Source organism: Halichoeres trimaculatus, unplaced genomic scaffold (assembly GCF_033239565.1).
Source record: "Halichoeres trimaculatus isolate MK-OKI-2021-1 unplaced genomic scaffold, fHalTri1.1 fHalTri1_scaffold_2, whole genome shotgun sequence".
NCBI classification, from domain to species: Eukaryota; Metazoa; Chordata; class Actinopteri; order Labriformes; family Labridae; genus Halichoeres; species Halichoeres trimaculatus.
In genome coordinates, this window is record NW_027437180.1 from 30,726,847 (window position 1) to 30,748,822 (window position 21,976).

The window sequence follows — 21,976 nt, forward strand, 5'->3', positions numbered from 1 at the left end:
TTTTTTTTTCTAAACTAAATGTTGCACATTTTGTGGTAGGCGTAAAAGAAATCTTGTTATAATACCTTCATGTTGAGGAAAGGAAAGTTTCCTAGCATTGTGCCTGGCTGTGTCTCAGATCATGTACTTACACTATTTATAGTGCATAAGTGCATTCACCCTAACAGTATGGAAAAACGCAGTGCACGCTGATTTCTCAGCTTGCGCACACAAAATAGTTAAAGGGTTAAGTGTGGAACGCTGGGCACTTATCAACCTCATAGTCGCCAAATTGGCTATGTAGCGGAATGTAACACATAATGGGTGGCGGTTGCAGTTCAAGAATAACATAAAAACACCTGTAAATGGTTGTAAAATGCAGTCATCATTTCCAGCAAGTGCAAAGCAGCACTGCTTTAGTAAGTACATACTGTACGCTGTGCACTTCAGGTAAGTATACTAATGGATTTGAGACGAGGCGTCTTACCTGGAGGCTAACTACACTAACAGCACAAGCGATGACATACATAGAAAAGTCCAGGACACTGAGTAGTTCACAAGGCAAAGCTTTGTACTGAAAACAGTATAGGAGTCAAAACAATTAGTCAGGCCATGGCAACAAACAAATCCAACAAGTTCCAAACCCAATAGAAAAAAAAAAAAATCAGCTTTCACTAGTTGAGAAAGCCATCATGCCAGAGGAATGATATAGTTCCTCAGTTTGGTCTCCAGTTGGGAAAAGACGTATGGTTGACACACTTTTTACTCTTGTGTGAATAGCTTGAGTGCTTGGAAAATTTTTAGGCTGCGTCAGTGAGGTCCCTAGGAGCGTCCCCAGTGGGTTTTCTCAAAACCGGGTTTCAGGTCCAACTTTCAGAAAAACACAGTTTTATGCGAGCTTTTTTTCAGGACAAATTAGGCCTGTTTTTAGCCTTTCACCAAATGGGCCGCGACTCATTCTTACTTTATATTGAAGCTTGTGTTGGTGGCTTGAAATGTCAGTGAATCAGCATCGTATAACAAAGTGGTAATTAACTATTAAAGGCACTGTGACACACATCTTATTTTTAAAAAAGGCAGGGTTAGGAGAAAAGGGTTAGGCTAAAAAGGCTAACCTAACCTTACCAACCCTAACCCTACAACCCCAACCCTAAACCCTGACCCTGACTAACCTAATACATAAATTGTATTGACAAGTTGACAGATACATAGCTTAATGCATCTCAACATAAAATCAGTAAGGACCATGAACAGGAAACACATCTTTGGGCCAGCCAACATATATGGCGCATAAATATATATGTGACAACCAGCCCCAAAGAAAATATGATGATCAATCCCACCTGGAATTTCTCATTAGCATCAAGGCTAACAGATGTGTGACAACTAGTTAGCTATCAAATCACAATGTAAACTATAGCTTCCCTTTCATACTTTCCTCTCATACAAGAAAAATAATGAGGAGCTCAATATTTACAATTTGACATGGAAGACACATAAAGTCTGAGGTTCAGCTGTTCTCCAGGGGAGGAATCATGCCAAATAATTCAGCAGTGAACTGCCTGACCAGCATTAGCAGGGGAACTGTTACCTCATGATGAAGGATAAAGAACTGGGTCCTAACTCTTACCAGAGAGAGCTGGCAGAGCAGACAGGAAGTCAAACCCAACCCAGAAGGTACCTTAAGTGGCCATGGCACTGCTTCAGAAAGCTTTGTACTTCCATAAAAACTGTGTCACTGCCTGCATAAGAGGGCTCTCTGTGATACTGTCGCCAAACAAGATGACAAATCATCCTGGATTAAACTGGCCAGAAAACACGCCACATAAAAAACTCACAAAATCAATTTTGACTTTAAAGTGACACATGAGAGGATAACCACACTTGTGTTTATAATATCTTGCTGACATTTTGAACCAGTGTGTGCCTATAACCTTAACTAAAGCCAAAAACATACAGAAGAATATCTATGTGAATGTGTAAAATGTAGATGTATCTTATCGCCAGTCTGCCTCTGTAATGCATCACTCAGCTGCCTTTTTGTGCACCCCCCCCCTGACACTTCAGAAAGAAGACTGACTCTGCAGTTCATCTGTAACACAGGCCTCTTTTGGCTCTCACACGCTGTTGCATTCTCCTCAGTTTGCAGCTGAACAAATATGACATATGGAAAAAGACATTTTCTGAATTGCCACAGACGCACAAAGTATATCTATGTATTTGGCCCAGAAAGCCAAAGGGAGAAACATTTGTCTCCAAAAGACTAAGTGACTCTTTAAAGCATCCCACACAGTCTAACAGAGGACATGGTGAAGTGGTGGGAATTGAGCTGATTCACAAATCAAGTGCAAATTTAACAGAGTCTGTAACAGCAACAACAGAGAAAAAAGGCTGCTTTGCTTGAAGCCCAGAAGCAAGACAGTCTCTCTACACCCTGGAAGCCGCTTTGGAAGATAATTTGCTGTGCTCTGACAATAACAAGTCAGCCATGAATGAGTAAGTCCATTTCAGTTGCAGCTCTTTGCCCACTGCAAAGTGTAGCCTCAATCTGTTACTGCAGTATGGATTTAACTAAGCTAAAAGTTTATAGAAATGTAATTACCCTGTGAGGCAGGAATGCTCAGTGCACAGCCAAAACAATGGATGAAACATTTCCTAAAGTTAGTGTTGATGTGTCTCACAACCACAGAGGGGGAGTGTGAACTTTAACCGAGTAGAGACAGAGAGAGAAAAAGAAGGGAAAGAAGGCTATCTCCAGAGGTGGTGAACGTTTTGATTGCAGATTATAACGGCTGACGGTTGTTAATTAAGGAGGCCCTCTGGGTTTGGTTAACTCAAGAGTCTGGAGAAGCAGCACACAGAAACTGGATGGTTAGAAGAGCCATGACTTCTGTGGTTGTGGAGGCAGAATCCAAATGTTTGAGGAGGTCTGAAGGCTTTGAAGGAGGACTTTTGGTTGGCAGGGAAGTGTTGTTTGATGACTCAGAAGAGGAAAGCAGGAACTGGCTGTGGCTGTTTATAACGGAGCTGCTGGAAGCATCCCAGAGGTGCACCATGGATGTGAATCCTAGGTTGACAAAAGTGTCCCTTTGAGGGTAACTGACTAAACTAACAAAGTTGCTCATTGGCCGTACATTTTTAGTGGACCAAAGTTGTCCTCAAGTGACAGGTTGATAGATTTTTTTAGGATAAAAGGATAAAAAAATGTTCACAAGGCTTGCAGTGGCTATGAAAGATTTAGATTCCACAGCCAAACGCTGCAGTGTGGCTTTTTTCCTAATTACTCTGTGAGCAGTTGAGTAAATTTATGCAGTTAGGATGTTTAGGACATAATTGGATTCTATGGGCGGCATTAACTCGGTCCAGAGGGACTTGGGTTAGTAACCGGAGAGTTGCTGGTTCACAGAGATGACAAGGAACGAGGTACAAATACTCCATCACTGTACTTAAGTAGATTTTTCAGGTACTTTGTACTTTTAGAAGTATTATTTCTCTGACAACTTTTTACTTTTAGTTTTCGGTACTTTCTGCGTCTTACATTTCCCCTAAAGGCTTGTTACTTTAAAAATAAAACTTGGGTCTTCATATATATATATATATATATATATATATATATATATATATATATATATATATATATATATATATATATATATATATATAAATATATATATATATATAAATATATATATATATATTTGGCTCCTCAACCATGCGTGTCAACTGTTTGGGGTTTTTAAAGATGCAAGAGGAAAAACAGCTGTCTGTGTGTGTGTGTGTGTGTGTGTGTGTGTGTGTGCGTAGGTGCAAGTGTGGGCGTGTGGTTTGCGTGTCAGTGCAGGTCTGCCACTTCGCCCACACCTGTTACACCACTAACCTTCCAGCAGGTGCATGAAATCCACACGGTGAGGGTCCCAGTCACAGGAGCAGCACCCACTGGCTAGAGAAGCTTAGTGATTTTCATCCGTAGTCCCTGGGTGTGTCACTTACAATAAGACCACACCTGTACAGTGAGAAACAAACGTTGCCTGATGTGCTACCAAAAAGGTTGATTATAAGTTGGGTCTATGAGCATTATTTGTGACATCATAGTTTAGAAACTAATCCTGGTCCAAAATACAGTGTTCAAAAGTGCGATGTGTTAACTTTAAGTGCACAATACAAAAACCTAAACAACTATAAAGTGAAGTACATTAGGACACTTGGCAGAGAAAATAACAACATTGCTAAAGTAGATTCCTTCTTAATTTTCCTGGGTTTGATAGCTTTGCAGCTAGTGAATCGCGCACTGAATACTTTTTACTTTTAAAAATACTTTTAAGTACACTTCAGAGCCTATACTTTTTACTTTTACTTAGGTCGTTTTTTTACATAGGTATTTTACTTCTACTCGGAGGGGCTGTAAGGAGTTTGAAAGTGATCTTTAAAAAGGCTCCCTTCCAGATATATGCCTAATCCACACTTTAAAATGAGATTATCAGCGCCAATATTACTGGTTACAGGTTACTTTAAATTACTACTTTTTAGCTTCCAGTTCGGGTCGTCCAGGACGGGATTGCCGGCAGGTAGGTCTCTATGACAACACCACTGCGGCTGACGAATTTTAGTAGTGAGAGGGATAAAACATAGAAATCTGTGTTTTTGGTTTTTCTCTGCTAAAAACGATCATGTCATTAGTTTGTGGTGATGGTGGACACAGGAGCCTAACTGTCAGACAGAAAAAGGCGGAAGAAAGATAAACGGGAGAGTGATACAGCCCGAACTAAAGGCTATTTAGCCTTTAGCTCAAGTTGTATCACTCCATAACACAGGGACTAAACTGTGATAACGTTCATTCCAACCCATATGCAGCAGTTATTCTGCAGTGGTCTGTTTGAACTTGAGTCTACCAATAAAATGAGAGTGAGGTTATTTTAGCTCTGCTTGGTAGATGACTGGCAGGACACATTACCGACCTGGCTAAGAGCGCTGGAGTGTCAGCTGCGCTAAATATAAACGTCTAAAATGTCAAGTTAGCCTACAGATAAGTCGGAGCACCGAGCAGCTAGCTGCTACAACGTCTACTTGATGCCACGCTCCAAACCGTAGCTCTACGTAACTGTACTGGTAAATACCTTACCTCGGCGCATTGTATCAAGTAAAAAGTTGTCTTGAACACTAAAATTTGTTTAAGTCGATCTTCATTTGATTCCAAAACAAACACGCCTCTCCAAAAGTAATTTACGGCAGTGTGCGGAGACTCCGGGCCTCAAGGTGGTGAGGGAGAGCAATCAAAACAGATCCTTCTCATAGCATCAAGTAAGGGATCTGGGTACTTTTGCCATCTCTGCGGGCTTAAGTCATGGCATGGACCAAGATTGGGAATTGGGCTGATAGCTGGAGAGGTGTTTGCATAATTTTTTAGAGCACTTTCGAGGTGCCCTTGAGCAAGGTACCATATCCCCCAACTGCTCAATGTTGTACGTTGCTTTGGACAAGTGTGTCTGCTATGTGACATTGTAAATTGTAATCAGTAAGACTGCAAGTTTGTCAATTTAATAATGTTTCAGTGGCATATAGCAAAGCTGTACCAAAGAAAAAACTACATGTATCAAAAAAGTCTGAAGAAATGTTTTGCAGTTTTGAAATGCAATAACTAACAGGTGAATGAAACTACTTTCAAAAGAGGAAAAGAATTGACGGCCTTTGTTCAGAAGGCCTATCCTTGAGCAAAAGAACCTTGGGTCTATCCACAAAAAATAAACACACAAATATTTCTGGGGCATAAATGACCGAGCAGTCTAGGTCGTGGCCCATGAGGTTTGCCCTTGAGGTGGTGGCACAGGTTCGAACCAGCCTGCAGCCTGTTTCCCACGTCAGTCCCTCTGCTTGGTCTGGTTCCTGCTCTCACTGTCACTGTCCTATCCTTTCTGGTTAAAGGCATGAAAAAGCCTAAAAAGTAACTAACACCCCCCTATAAAGTCTTATGACCACTGCAGAGCTCACCAAAAATCCTTGTGGTTGTAGCGATTGTTTTAGCGGGTAATGTGTTTGTTATGTGTGGAGACAAAAAGCGACAGCAGTAGCAGTAGCAGTTGTTTTACTTGAGTTTATTTGTAACAAATGAAACTTGTGTCGACAGAGAACAGAAATCCATACAGACCTGTTTTTCGGTTTTCACACGCTCCGAGAACCAATGTAAGAAAATAAAAAGCACTTGTTGACTCGGAGCAGCAAACAAAACAAAACAAAACAAAGTTTACATTTACAGACCGATTGGAGGTAACTGATCCATGTAACACATCATATTTTTGTTTTTTTTTTACAATTTATAAACTCCAGTTTTATCCATCTACATGATACATTGGGGGTAAAATAGAACACCTTTTTGTGAAACTTCTCTTGTGGGACAACAATTCCACAATGTGATGTATTGCACATACGGTTGTGCCATAAACTGTGATTTCAGGTGCATCCTTTTATTATATCACTCTGTTTATCTCGTAGACTTTTATTCACTCATTACCTTAAAATCATTTGTCTATTCATTTGTTTATGCATTTCAATTACTCTCTGTGTTTTGTGTTATTTACATATACACAACCATGTGATCATTACAGGGTCCATCTTTACGGAGTTCAAGTTAACTCCTTTTTGGGGGGGGTGGGGGCTATCAGCGATAATAGGATACTCGTATTAGTGCATAGTACAAAGAGAGAAAGTGCAAGTCTTCCCATAACGGGTGTGACCAAAGGGGCATCTCAAAAGTGGTACCATGCATACAAAAACAACAACAGGGTTACTGTTAGATAGTGGAAATCTGTCAATGATCCCTTATATGGTCGAGCTTAAATGGAGATACAAAAATAAAACAAAAGAAAGTCATGGGTTCTGTTTTGTTGGAGACGTAGCACCTGAACTCTCAGCCTTTGTCATTAAAGGAAAAAAAAGACATATAACAGACATCAGAGTGAGGGAAACAGGTGATCAGCTTGCTTTAAAATGAAGGGCTCAAGGTGGGATACGTGAGATTAGCCCTGTTTGAAACTTCTTTCTCTTGAGCCATTCCAAACTGACAAAGATAACCACCGCCGTTCCGCTGCATATCGACTTCTACATAGCTGAGTAAATATGACTTGTCTGAGCCAGCTCGCAGTCGCTGCCAAAGTCGCGAGTGTGGCCAAAATCTCATGGCAGGCAGACTGAGGTCTGAGTGACAGACCTTATCCACAAAGACTGTGCGAGTTTCCCAGAAAGAAAAGACGGAAAGCTGTCGATGTACAAACCTTTCATCTACTAATGACCATCGTTTGTAAGCGTCATATGAGATAAGATTTGTTTTGATTGAGAGATATATGATAATGCTGCTGGGTTGAAACGTGATGATCACAACTATCCAGCCTACACAGAGCCTTCCATACAAAAAATTCACAGCCAAGAACATAACACACAAGATACTTTAACTTACAGTAACATAACAAAATTATATATACGGACATTCAGTTCTCTTACACACAAGCATACGTACATAAAATACACAGAAAACCCTTTAAAGTAACTTTATCAAAATAGGCGTGTAATATAAGGCACTAGAAATCTAAAATCAAAATACTTATTAGATGCTGTTTGAAGTATGAGTTTGATCATTCGTTGGTTGCTCTGACGCACAGGAGGATGACATCATCTACTGGAGTTGTGACATGATAAAAAGGTCCACTTCCTAAAAGGTCAGAGGTCGCCCCTCTGTTTGGACACATTACATAGGTGGTGTGAGAACCATACCAAGTGTAACATCCGTGTGTCTGAAAAAAATGATGCACCATCATCAATATCATCATCATTATCATTATCATCGTACTCATTATGGCATAAAACTGCAGTTAGTGACTGGACACAAAAATATATAATACATCTACTTATTGCACACTGAATCAGACAGAACGAAAAGTAATAGGTGAGCATTCCAGTGAGAAAATTGTTCCTTTCCCCTGACCCCCCCATCCCACCCCGTTTTCTACACTCCCTCTTTCGCTCCCTGCTTGAAGAAATCTTTGTGAAGCTTATTTGGATACATAAATAGTTCTTTTCATATTTTGCTTTCTGTGCATACTCTCTGTAGTTGTGTTTAATCTGGCTTTCCTTCAACCTGCACTCACACACACACACACACACACACCAACTTGGCAAAGATCAGTCTCCAGTCTCTCTGGTGGCAGCAGGGTTGCTGCTGCTGCACCTCCGTGGGCCCCGGGAATTCAAATATGGCCGCCCTCTTCGACACCACGAGGTTGAAAGTCCTGTGTGCATGCGAAACGTGTTTGTGGGTAGAGAGTGCAGAAGAGTGACACTCAACGGTGGTGGGTTTTTTTCATAGAATCGTGAACATTTTTCCACACTAGATTTTGATTGTACACTTTAAACAGTACCGTTTCACTTAAAAAAAAAATCGCTACAGCTCATTGGATTACACAGAAAAAAAAAGAAAAACACAACTTCGCCTTTGTATGGTCAGTGGGGACAAAGTCATAAATCTGTAAAAACAAGAAAACAGAACGTGCCACAAGGAATACCCAGTTTTTAAAAAAGAAGATAGTCACATATCTATATTTTTCTAAAAAACTAAATTAATGTTTTACTTTGTGGTATGCATTTAAACCTCTTCATATTTCCCTTATCTTAACTGGTGAAGCATAAGGTTAAACTGGTGTTTTTTTATTACTGTATGGTAGAAATCTTCTTTTTCATTCAAAGGAAACGAGAGTCTGTTTCCAAACCAGAACAGAAAAAAAACACTTCTGGGTGTCTCTTTTTTGGGATGTGAGTTCTTTGTCTTTTTAATACTGTGTGCTCTGTGTTCTCAGTCTCCTGTTGGCAATACTCTGGTGCTTTAAAAGTCCCAGTTCTCCCGGTCCACGTGGCTTCCATAAGATGGTTCGGTAGACTCCATCTCGACAGTCCTCGTGAGAGAAAAAAGTGACAGCTATATACTGTAGCCAGGTCCTGTGTTCAGGTTGGTGATGCTACACTGGTGGTGGACGAGGTGAGAGTTCCACACCCAAACAATGTAAAGCAATCTGGGTGCTCACAAAAGCACTGAAACGAATAAAAAAATCAACATTTGATCAAGTATTCTGATTGGAACAGTGGTTGAAGTTGCTTCTTCAGACTGACCAATGGGCGTGTTTGGGCTGAGGGTGGAGGAAACACCCTTGTCAAGCAGGTTTCTATGGCTCAGTTAGAGGTGCTGTTTCTTGGTACGGAGTAAGCCGATGGTCCCCCTTCACTGTGCATGTGGTGGCCAGATCTCTTCAAGGACACATCCCAGCCAAGTGTGTTCCTTCAGACCACTGCGTGACCCAAGAGACGTGCACCGGGTGGGATGTGGCATGAGAGATGGCCACTTGGTTTATGTTGCATAGTGATCAAAGCTCCCCAGGTACTCCAGACTGGCCCGGTAGCAGAACTGGTACTGGTCCTGAAGGGGGGAAGCAGAAGAAATATCAAGTCAGTGGAAGATAAAAAAAAAAAAATAATGGAATCAAATTTACTGTTTAATGGTGCTATAGCTCTAACAACCGATTCAGTGGCAGCTGGCACACTGCAAAAACTTCAGGTTTGATATAAGCCTCATCCACCTGGCACATCTAAATAAGCCTCTTATTTCTTTTTACTATATAAAGAGGAGTAAATTAGATCTGACTTGCCAATAATCAATAAAAGCTAATCTGCTGGTATGGTTAGAAAAGTCAAATTTCTTGAAATAAGAAAAATGTCTATCAAAAAAGTTTTTTTTTTAACACCATAAGTGGATACTTTTTAGTCATTTCAAGCATTCCAGGTCTTAAATAGCTCATGAAATCTTTTAATAGAGCGTTTCTCCAGACTTATTGGTTAAATGTGTCAAAGAAAGACCTTTTTATACAAAAAATAATTTGTGAGTTTTGGGTTTTTGCAGTGGCTGCCATGGGTTAAGAGAAACAACACAGGTGAAAATAATGACACATTCTTTAAACTCTCCAATAATAGTTTCCAGACTTTTTCCCTCCAACAAAAAAAATCACTTGTGTACAAGAAGAAAAGGTTTTTTTAGGAGGCTGAAGTTGTGTAATTGCTGAGCATGAGCAATGACCTTGCTACATTGTGATCTTCTGTGGTCAAGACAGTTGTCAACACCTCACAGCAGGCTGGAACTTTATGACATTTAAGATGAGAGATGTAGAGATGTGAAAAGAACAGAAGTGTGAGTTCACCTCTGTCTGAACGGTGGCAGGTCTCTGAGTGCGCAGCATCTTGACAGTCTGAAAGATGTCCACTACTCCTTCGTACCTCATCCTCTCCAGCACGATGCTGAGGGTAATGAACACACCAGTCCTCCCCACTCCAGCACTGTGGGAAAATAAGTGGAAACATGTTTAGAGATGGATGTACTGAAGACTGCATTGCCTCTATTTTTCTAACTGAAGTGTTATCAAGATGGGCCGTTATAAGTGACATTTCTGCTACAAATATTGACTTTGTGACAACATATCACACAGATTCTTGTTAAAAAAAGGTCAAATAAACTGAGTTCTTAATGAGTGGCTTTTTAGATACTTATCCTTTAAACTTCACTGTTTGAACTCTGAACTCTACTCTTGGGATAAACATGACTCTTCAGAGATTATTCTCTTTGGGGTATTATAATCATCATAGAACAGAGTGCGGTTGGACATGTAAGTTTGAATTTCCCTTGAGTGTTCAAGATATTAAAGATCTTTTTCCCTGCCCATGGATTTATTTTTCTTTAAACTACTGTGAGTTTTATCTGGTTATGACACTGACTGAAATGATGATGCCTCATCATGACCTACAAAAGCAAACCAGACCACCAGCATGAAGACTGAATTCTAAAATGTATTTATTTTTAATGCCTAAAACTGCTGCCTGAGGAGAAATGCCCTAAATTTGACACTCTTATCTCACATTGATTATCTGCTCCTAAAGCAGTAGTGAGAGATGAGCTCTTACCTGCAGTGCACTGTGATTGGCCCATCCTGACCAAATTGTTCTTTAGTTTTGTGCACCTGGCCAATGAAATCAATGAACCCTTCTCCTGACTTTGGCACTCCTTGCTCCGGCCAATCAGTGAACTGGAACTGACGAACCGTCCTTGATTGGCCGTCCTGGAGGAAGAATGATGTTTTGTTAAATTATGATTAGAGAAACAAAAACACTCTCTCAAAACATAAAAGTTGACCAGAAACACAAACTGAAAGCTCACCCTAGCATCAGTGACTTTGAACTCTCGGAGGATGTACTGGGGCATGTTGTACTCAGCCATGGGATCCACCACAAAGTACTGGTACCTTGCTGAGCGCTCTGCAGGCCAGTACTGGTGACACTTCTCCTGCATGAAGATGAGACAAAGAAAAGGTGAAGGATTTGAGTGTGTAAATAAAACAGTTTCTGAAAACTTTTTAATAGAAATCTTCAGCCAGGCTTATAAAATTCATTATCTACTAGAAAATAAGTTTGTGTTGTGAGATATCACTCACTCCACTGTTTCTATCTCAGCCAACCTATCACAGGTCTCAGTAGTGCCTCATATGTTCTGCATAGCTGAGACTCACATAAAATCATTTTTATGGATATTCACCCAAAATTAATTTTTAATTCAGTTGTTTTTTGTTCCTCTATATCAAAGAATGCATCTCAGAGTGTTTGTGACAGTTTGGTGCATCGCTGTTGCAGTCGTTTCATACAAAACCTGGAAAGTGTACCAGAGGTACAGTTTGTCCTGTATAGGGCTGCAGTAATGTGAAGTTAATCACTGTGACAAAAAGCTTTTGTAGTTAACACTCCCTGAAAGTGTGTTTTTTTCTTCTCATTAAATAAACATTATTCTATGCATACAAGCAATGCTTTCTCACTCAGCATGCATTCTATTTACTGAATAATGGAAGTCTGGGTAAAACAACCATACATACACTATATTAATGCATTAAAAGGAGGGTAAAAGGAGCCATAAAAACAACTATGGGATTAAATTCAGACAAAGTTAGGCATTCAGCCAAACTTAAAAAATCAGCAGATAGATATTTACATTTGAGCAAATATTCACTAAGAGCTGGGTCTGAGACCTTCTGTCTCATTCAATTCCTGAGGACAAAGAGGAGGAGGGTCAGATTAAGTGCCTAAATGTTCCCTGAACAGTTGTGTCTTCAGACATCTCTTAAAAGTAGAAAGGGAATCTGTGGATTGTACAGAGTTAGGTAAGTCATTCCACCATTTGGACACAGCAGAGGAGAAGAGTCTGGCTAGGGATTTGGAGCCGCGCTGGGCTGGGAACACCAGGTGTCTTTCACAAGCAGAGCGTAGAGGGCAAGAAAGAGTGTAGACCTGGATGGGGGACCCTAGGTAGGCAGGAGCCATTCTTGTCAATGCTTTATAAGCCAGAAGAAGAGCTTTGAATTTGATTTGAGCTGCCACTGGAGGCCAGTGAAGAGAGATTAACAGCGGGGTGACTTGCTGCTTTGGGCTTGTTAAAGATGGGACGTGCTGCTGCATTCTGGATCAACTGCAGAGGTTTAAACATACATGTAGGGAAGCCTGCTTTTTTTTTAGTTATTATTATAATTTGTTACACTTTATTTTGTTTTATTTATTATAATAATAAGTAATTTTTTGGTAAACATAATCTTATCATCAACAACTTCAGGACAACATGCTTTATGACTGAGGTATAATATTTGACTGTTTTACTTCAACTGCTGTAAAAACTCTTATTTTCCTGTAGTTTTGATCCCTTAAATCAGTGACTCCCAAAGTGGGGGTCAGGAGCCTCTGAGGGTTTCAAAACGCCTTCCAAAATCAAAAAGCTATTTACAATCTCACATCTCATCCATCATTGTTTAAAAATAAACAAAAATAGAGGTTGATTTTGATATAAAACCATGCAAAAAGAAAAGTTTTGATCCCTTTGCAACATTTTTTGTTGCCACAAACTACGGTTTAAGTAGCAGTAGATTGACTCAGGAAACAGCAAAATGTGTACATAGGTAGTCTAGTTTTCTGCTGATTAGTGGCTTGAAGTATCTTGGGCCTTTTATTTCAATCTTTTTTTTTTTTTTCGGATTGGCCTATTAGTTTAATTCCCACAACAGTTGGTCCTTGGTGCCCAGCGCCACCATTTCAAGGTTTTGAGATGAAAAGTTGGAATTTTCTACATAAAACCAGGTCTATGAGCCCAAAGGTATATAAATGTGTGTGTTGGTGTGTGTGTGTTGTCGTGTTCGTACCCGTCCCATTTCTCTCAGCTTGGTTAGCATAACTACTATAGTGGAATTGTGTTCCCACAGCATCCTCCAGTAGTCCTCTGTGGTCTCAGCCAGCGGGCCTTGGGTTGCTATGTAGGCCTTCTGCTGCCTAAAGACACAAACACATGAATTAAATGCCGTCAGCCTGCGTACCAGTTTACTCTGAATGAATAAAAGGACATTCTTGTTGAAAACTATGAAAGTACACAAACCATTAACTGACTGAGCTACATGCCAACAAGAATACCTGGAACGTAGAAAGAGAGTGGAGTAGATCATTAGTTTCCTGACCTGTATCCGTCAATGAAGCTGGCGTTGATATAATCAGAGCCTTCCACTCCTCTGATTGGCTGCAGACACACTCGCGTGGTCTCGTAGGGCATGATGTTCACCAGCCGGTTCTTGAACTTGTTGCAAGGCAGGTTGGCACTCACAAACCGTGATGTGTGGGCCTTGGCACTGGCCAGACGCTGGAAGAGAAAAGAAGCCAATATTTTATTTGAAACTTTACAGATCTCTGGCTACTGGCCTGAAGAAAATCAAGGGTTAGGGCTGACAAAATTCAGAAAACTAAGCAAAAGAACGGCCGGGTGTCACTGAAGCCAGGGGAGACGGAAAAAAAAAAGAATTCAGACAACTTTGAGGTCCTCTTCCAAATGTATTCAACACAGGCCTTGGTTTTCCCTCTGGCACACAAGAAATCTTCAATTAGAAAATCAGCTTGGCTCGTCAGGCCTGAGGATATTTAGTCAGACATCTTCCATTGAATAAACAAAGGAGGGCTGATAAAGCGGGGTGGGGGCATTGGCAGGGAAGTGGAGGGGGAATATAAGAAGACCAGCGAGAAGAGGAAGAAGAAAAGCAAGAGTCTGGGGGGACAGAAACCACAAGGCCCCACACTGTCTCAATGCACATATGTGAAACCACAGCCGATTCTGCTCCAGTGAGAAAAAAACAACCCCAGAACACACACATACATATGGATGTGTGCAGACAGGCAGGCTGAGCACATGCCTTACACTCTCTCTGACACTCGACCATTGGATGACACAGCTTAAAAGGAAAGACAGAACAACGGATGATAGGCGGAGGAAGACCGCAGACTCTTTGGGGAAACAATGGGGTCCCATAAACAGAGACGGGACCATCGGCGGCTACCGGAGCAACAGCACTACCTTGTTTTCTTACAGACAGACCAGAGCTGGAAAATCCCACACTGACCACAAGTTCATCAGTTCATTGGGGTATTTTGAAGCCAGTCTGCAGTGCCAACAACAGCAGTTCCTCATGTCATTTGGTTTGAATCTGACTGTGTCTTATCAGTCAGTCTGGACCAAACAAAACTCATTGTTGCTTTGATATGTGCCATTATTTTTACCACAGAGGGAGCTTGAATACACAATACCTTGTGGGAAACCTCTTAAAAGTCAACCAGTTAAGTTTCCGTGAAAGGAAACAAAAATAGTACATCTTAATACAAGGTTGGATTACCAGAAACTGCCTGAACGGCTGTATTTCTTATTTTCTCAAACACATTTTTTAGCTTTTTGAGAATTTATTGCGGGGATGCTACACCATGTGATATTCCATCCTCCTTTTGTAATCCAGACAAAGGTGGAAAGTGCTGTTTCGGTCCCCCTGAGTGTTTAAATGAGATGAAACCTGTGGAGTAAGACAACCCTGGCACATGTTTTACATCAATCTAAGACTGAACAAACACTCGGATGCGTGTTCAGTTCATTGTGATTCTGAGGAGGCTGCTGCCATTAGGACAGGAATGCTGAAGCATAGGATGAAGGAGATTGCTGAGAGAGGCTTTGTGTTTACTTTGCCCTCTGAGCGTCTGTGCAGACATAAACCATTCCAGGAAAAATTTAAGCCACCTGCTTCCAATATATACCTCTATGGCTCAAACCGACTCTCCCCTCTAAGCCAAGCGAACCAGACAGGTCTGCTGAGAACTTATGTGGCAGGACGTAAACATGAGGGTAAACACAATAAAAATAGCAGGAATAAGATGAAAACAACACGTCTCAATAACACCCTGAATCCCTTACGCTGTACTTTCCTTTGCTTGTGCAGCTTTGGAGCTTGGGCTGAATTCTAATCAGCTCCCTAAATGTTTGACAAAACCCAAAAGACCTTTCCCAAAGATTTCATTTTAACCTCTATCTTTCTGGCCTCCATCTTTTACTCGTTCTGTGTAAGTCCATCATATTTCCAAAACTATGATGCTCTGTAATACCCTCAGTGGAACTCTCTTACCTTGGATTCAAAAGGTGCAATCCCATAATCCCCTTCAAATCCTACCATTCATACTGAGTGTATGTAACCCTCAGAGGGGGAGACCGCTAACAGCCCTGGGAAAGATGCTCAGTCACTATCGAGGGCAGGAATTCAAGGTTCACAAACGCTGTATGTACATGTGGTGAAGGTTGTTCTCAAGCAGAAAATCTGACACTGACCATCCTTTACAGCCCATCATGGGGTTTGTTTACTGTGTTGCCAGTTTTGCTTCAAGACAATTAAAACAGTGAGCATGTTTGAGAAATGCTCTACGTTGTTAGAGAATCCCAATTTGTTGTGTGCCGATTTCCAACAAATGATTCTAAACAGAAACAAGATAAGACTTAGGGGCTGTTTACACACAACAACGGTTTTAGGGTGAACTGCAAAAGTATTGTTGCATTTCGGCTTCACGTTAACACAGAAACTGTGTTTAGCTGACCTGAAACACAAACTTTTGGAAACAGCCTGGAATTTTCTGAAACGCTGACGACCCCATTGCTGTATAAACAGTAAGCTGGCGTTTTCAGTGGTAACGCTGACGTCACACTAGACTTTGCACTAGTGCATACAACAGTACAACAATACTGTTGTTGCGATCGTTATTATATACTACCATGTTGTGCTTGTGCTGCTCAATCTGCGGTCTTTCAACAAAATGTGCATCTGTTGCTCCACCTCTGCACTTAGTATTTGCTAATATACCAGATGATCGGCTCAACTCTACTTCGGTGGAGATCTACCAAAAGTGGCTTCTGGACAAGACAGTTACAGTGCCAACTACAGGCCTGGCATGCTTACTACAGCGTTTTCAGTCCCTCAGCGTTTTCCGTATGCGTTGTAGCATTTTCAGATGAAATGTGGTGTAAATGGGGCCTCAGTCTCGTTTTATCCAAATCCACCATTAGCAGAACAATGTACACGGATTAAGCAAGTTACAGTTGCAAGGCAAATTTCCTGTTAACAAGCAGAAATCTCGAGCAGAACCCGGCAACACACGCAAACATGACTGCATTGGAAAGAGGGATAAAGAGGGATGCAGATAACCTTTACGTCTGTTGTACTTTTTTGTTCTTTAACTGGGCTCATTAGACTTTAACCAGGCAAGAAAAGCAAGGCCTGGCTCTATCTGAAAGTAAATAAAACCTCATAGGAGCAATTCTTAAGCTGGGTGGTTTACATGTAGGTGATGTGAGGGAATCAGTGATTTTCTGTTGCTGGTTGAGAAATGGTGCACCTGATTAACCTATGACCTCTCATTTTCACTTTTCTTTTTGGTAGAAATGAAACAATCAGGCAACAAGAAATGAGTGTACCAACCTGGTGGGTGTATTTTTTTTTAAGCCAGGCTGACTGCGTTCCCTTGTTTCCAGACCTGCCTTGATGTTAGGCCAAGTTTACCAGCTACTGTTCAAGTTTGTAATCTAGTGAATAAAGTTTATTTTATTCCAAAACATCAGTCTATTCATATAGTTCAGAATACCTCCTTAACTTTTTTAAGACACTGGATTCCCAATTTAAGTCTGAAAGGAGCCAGCTTCATGGACAAACATTTTTCTGGCAAAAGCTTGAGAACTTATTAAACATCCACGGAAACCGTTACAGAGACGTGTGTATATGGTCTGCTGTTTGACCTTCTGTGCACTGAAGGACAAAAGAAAGTAAAACCTCTCTGACACAGACCAGTAAAGTGTCACATTTTTATCATTTATCAGCTTTATAGTGACCTACTAATGCATGATTATAAAATCATTAAGCAGTCAGACTGAATTTCTGCACGTTCAAGGGCGTGGTGATGAGGCCTCACCTTGAACTCCAGCTCCATGCCAGTGACATTCTCTCCTGGTTCAATCTGCGTCAGCCTCTGGATGTAGGAGTACAGGTTCCTCGCAGGGACCTCAGTGTTCCCGCAGGTCACAGCCTCCAGCAGTGCATCATGGATGAAGATGTACTGGTCTTCCGTCTGAACCATGTAGTTCCTCTGGGAGCGCATCAGCGTCACATGACCGTAGATGTCCAGGGTCTTTTCATGCTTGATTCGCTCCGCCATGGCGTCAATGACAATGAAACAGCCGGTGCGACCCACTCCAGCACTGAAACAGACAGGGGGAACAGATGGTGATGTGATTTTCTTAGATAACCTGGGGGTCTGAGTTGCTGCACAATAATTTCCTGTCTGTGTGCTGAGTGTGTCCTCGAACCTGCCACAAGCCTGGCCCTGCTGCCAATTATCCTACAGCTCTCATACACTGCGCCTAAATCAACTAAATATTACAAAGGTGCCAGCCAGCGATTTTCCAAAGGACAAAGGACGTAAAAATTGACATCAGCGATGAGTCAGCGTCAGCGTCTGACTGGCATTAGGAAGATATCCTCTCCTATCGACACACAATCCAGAAACATAATACATTTAGCTGCCCACCCAAACACTTCACATTTCTGCTGCGCTTGTACCAAGAAGGTGAAACACCCTGACCGAGCAAGTTTCTGCGAGTGGATAAAAACCTCTTTATACAGTTAAATTAGTACCAGCAGGTGTGTATGTGTGAGTGTGTATGTGTGAGAGAGGGTCCAGGTGGAATGAGATTCGGCCCATTGTTTGATACAGAGGCTGGTTGATATGTTAAGGCACATTATGATGGAGTCTTGCCGGGATAATTAAATTTGACTGATAATCCTGTTAGATACTCCATCTGACTGCTTCGGAAGATTAGGAAGAGCTCTTCTGCTGCCAACCTTTTCACTCCCTCCTCCTCGCCTCTGTGCCTCTTTATCTTCACTCTAAGTACCCGTCCAACACTCTCACACCGACCCTGCCACTTCTTCACTCTCACATTTGTAGGTTTTTTTTTTTGGTCTCCATTTTCTCTCCACCTTTCCTTCTCTTTAATTCATCATTTCCATTCACTGCGTCCTGGATTTGACCTCACCTTCTCTCTCATTCTGCACATACCTCCTCCTCCAACTCCCAGTCCCTCGCTAACTCTCCCTCTCAATCATCTCGCAATCCCCCTTTTCTTCCCGTCCTCTTTCTTCCTTCCACATCTATACCTCACTAATTCTTCCTCCCAAGAGCTTTGGGTCCATATTCCCTTCTGCTCTCCTCCATCTTCTTCTCTCCACCACTCTCTGGTATGAGCAAAAAGCAGCAACTTCCCAGATTTGGAGCTTTACACTGTGCCAAGACTGTAATGACAAGTTTCCAGAATCTTCCTCCAACCAAGGCATGAGCCTCCTGCTGCTCAGAGAGCGGCTCATTTGAATATAAACTTATGAACCCAGATCTAGCAGCAGCTTTAACACTAAATAGTCAACACTGGAAGCTACTTATGGAAAACAGGGTCAGCATAGCGGCTGCTGCTGCTGTTGTTAAACCTTTGAGACGATGGAGGAATGTGGGTCTCTGAGCCAGAGAGGATGGTTTGGGGTTAGCGTAATGGCAGGTCGATCTCATTTTGGGTCAGGACCTGTGAATGATGTTACACCAGTGCTCTTGGACCAGAGTTGATTTTCACAGACTCCAAGTCCTTTAGAAAATTATGCTGCCAAGTAAAACCCAAAATAACACATAAGTGTTTCACACACCAAACACAAACACACACAATTGAGCACTAAATCTGTTTTCCCTTGGGTCAGCAGCCACTGGATTGTCTTTTTAAGTGATTTTTGGTACAGAAAATTATAGGAACTGTACCAGTCAAAAACATGACACACACACACACACACAAACACACACCCACATACCTGCAATGGACGATCATTGGTCCTGCGTCTGGAGGGTTGCAGGCCTTCACTCTGCGGAGGAAGGCCAGGAAAGGAGTTGGGTGTTCAGGCACCCCATGGTCTGGCCAGGCCGTAAACTGGAAGTGACGAACTTCACGCTTTTCGTTGGAGCCGCTCTGGACAAACAGACAAATAGACAAGAAGAGAAAAGGTAGGTCAAGTAGAAAATGATGTAAATGTTTAGAAAATCACGTAAGTGTCATCTGTGGGATAACTCAAGCAGGTCCCTTTAACCTTTACAGTGCATCCAGAAAGTATTCACAGTGCTTGTTCATAGAATTTTCTTTCTAATGGTCTGAGAGTCCTTTAGGTGCCTTTTGGTAAACTCCAGGCAGGCTGCCATGTGCCTTCTGGTTTCTGTCTGACCATGTTATCATACAGGCCTGATTAGTGGATTGCTGCAGAGATAGATATCCTTCAGGACGTTTCTCCTCTCTTCACAGAAGACCATTGGAGCTCTGGCAGAGTGAAGATAGAGGTTCTTGGTCACCTCCTTGACCAAGAACCCACGATTGCTTAGGTTAGAGTAAATGGTATTCTTTATGACTTTAAGGTTTTGGGTAAGATTCTGGGTGTATTTGTTACATGGCGGTATAAATCATCAAGGAAAATCTCCTTAGCCACTGTTGTTTAAGACTCCTCCTACAACTGCTCCTCATGATACATGAACACATTCATTAGATTAATGAAAACTAGTGTTTTATCCACTCAAAACAGGAACTGAGCCCCCCAATTTTTTTATCTCTTTTTCGTCATTTTTGTATTACGAGTGGACTTTGTATGGTTCATTTGTTGGTTGAGGACCCCGAAATGGTTATGTTTTCAGTGATATTTTGCTATTTTTGATCCTACATGTAACCATGGCTGCATTGTTCATAAATGTGAAATCAGCTTTTAGAAGCCTTTAGCATGTTAATGCTAACTGGTGCAAGGCCTGATGTCTTCCCACAAGGTGAGAAGAAGGAGGTGAGGACAACGTGCTGGTTCTCAGGTGTAAGCTGAAAAGTGACAACATCGACCTGTCCTCACATCCGTTGCTATTGGGATAAATAACGTTTTTTTTTTTCTATTTTATTCTATTCTATTCTATTCTATTCTATTCTATATGTTTTTCAATACTTGGCAGAGTCTCCTCTTCATTAATTCTGGATCTATCCCTGCTGATGATGTAGGTCACAAATACTATGTGTGTACGGTTGATGCTTTAAGAAGGGCCCAATGACTCCCTCCCAGGAAATATCATTAAAACAATGGGATTATTCTCGGTTATGACTAACACAGTTGAGTATTTCTGGCTGTGTGACAGTGTATGTGGGAACGGTCCAAAATAAACTTGTGAGTCTGACTTCATGTCAGTGCGCAAACATGTCAACAGTAGGGCTCACTGATGTGATTTCAAGAGACTTGAGTCAACAATGGAGGTCAAAACACAAACAATACTCACCAGAAGGATTAATGCATCACTAGATTTGGCACCATAAATGGATTTGTTCATATGAAAAAAGCAGAATATCACCTGGTTCATCCTTCAATAGGGATGAGATTTCACATGGACAGGCTCAGGACAATAACTGATCAAAGCAAGCTTTTTCAATTCAAAAGATCTGAAAAGAAGATCCTCTTTATGTGTCTCTTTAGGGTCTGAAATGCATGAATAATTCAAATACAAATCTCCTGTTCTCATGTTGTTTCTTCTCATGTTGGGTCATACATACAGGCAAAGAAACACTCATGTACAAACTGTGACACGGGCACAGAACCCAGTGCACACCCACTAACTTGTATGCATAAATATTTCAAGAGATCAATATGCCTGTGACCCAGTTACGCTCCAGTGCAGGAGTCATGTTACCTTGTACAGAGCGAAGGTCCTGACAGAGTAGGTGGCCAGCTCCACTGTGTCCAGCAGAGTGACCTGGATGAGGCCGTAGGTCTCTGTGCCCCGTGTTGGCCAGTACTGATCGCACTTCACCTGCAAAAAGTGGAGGGAAGAGGTTGTGAGCATTGAGGAGATGTTTGTGAGCACCTTTGTGACAAAGAAGAAAAGAGGAGAGAGTTGACTTCTGTGCACGTGTAAAGAGGCAAACAGAAAGAGGAGGGTGTTGAAGCAGATCGCTGAGAGGGTTTGCAAAATTTAGACAGTAATGTAACAGAAATATGTGCATATAGCTGCAACCCAGTGTGTGTGTGAGAGGGGGTTTAGTGAGTGCAGAGTGACAGATAGAGAGACAGAGGAAAGAGAGGTGTTTGCTTCTGGGGTGTGATCCTGCATAAGTAGGTTCAAATTTTTGAAAAACTGTGTGGCATGAAATTGCCATACGTTGCTGGGCTCCCAGAATGTTCCACCACAGAGCAGGAGAAGCTGAAGCTCAATACATTAACACAAATCCTACAGAAACTACTCCACGCACTCCAAATCCCAGCATCCCCTAACCCTCAAAACACTTTGAATTCCCCTGCATGAGGCTGTCATATTTGTAGTTCCTCAGCTTGGCCTCAGAGACCACAGAGGAGAGAGGAATAAAAAATCCCAGAGGAGAGGGGTGAGGAGGGAGGAGGAGGAGGAGGAGGAGGAGGAGGGCCTTGGCAGAATCAGGCCAAACCAAACGTTATGTGCTGATCTCTCTAGTCCTCACATCAAAGACAGCAGGGAG

The 21,976-nt window shown here is 41.7% G+C and overlaps 1 protein-coding gene across 21 annotated transcripts in view; it reads right to left on the reverse strand.

Moving 5' to 3' along the window:
- Positions 1-6,543: 6,543 nt before the first annotated feature.
- ptprdb (protein tyrosine phosphatase receptor type Db) overlaps positions 6,544-21,976 on the reverse strand; it is a 185,919-nt gene continuing 170,486 nt past the window's right edge. For all 21 annotated transcript variants that reach the window (XM_074687509.1, XM_074687490.1, XM_074687481.1 and 18 more), the window contains 9 exons: positions 21,175-21,294; positions 19,284-19,438; positions 17,347-17,632; positions 13,545-13,723; positions 13,236-13,362; positions 11,219-11,344; positions 10,966-11,120; positions 10,209-10,344; positions 6,544-9,433 (listed from right to left, as the gene is read on the reverse strand). In XM_074687509.1, coding sequence (XP_074543610.1) covers positions 9,365-9,433; positions 10,209-10,344; positions 10,966-11,120; positions 11,219-11,344; positions 13,236-13,362; positions 13,545-13,723; positions 17,347-17,632; positions 19,284-19,438; positions 21,175-21,294 — 1,353 coding nt within the window. In that variant the 3' untranslated portion in view covers positions 6,544-9,364. The remainder of the gene's footprint in view (positions 9,434-10,208; positions 10,345-10,965; positions 11,121-11,218; positions 11,345-13,235; positions 13,363-13,544; positions 13,724-17,346; positions 17,633-19,283; positions 19,439-21,174; positions 21,295-21,976) is intronic.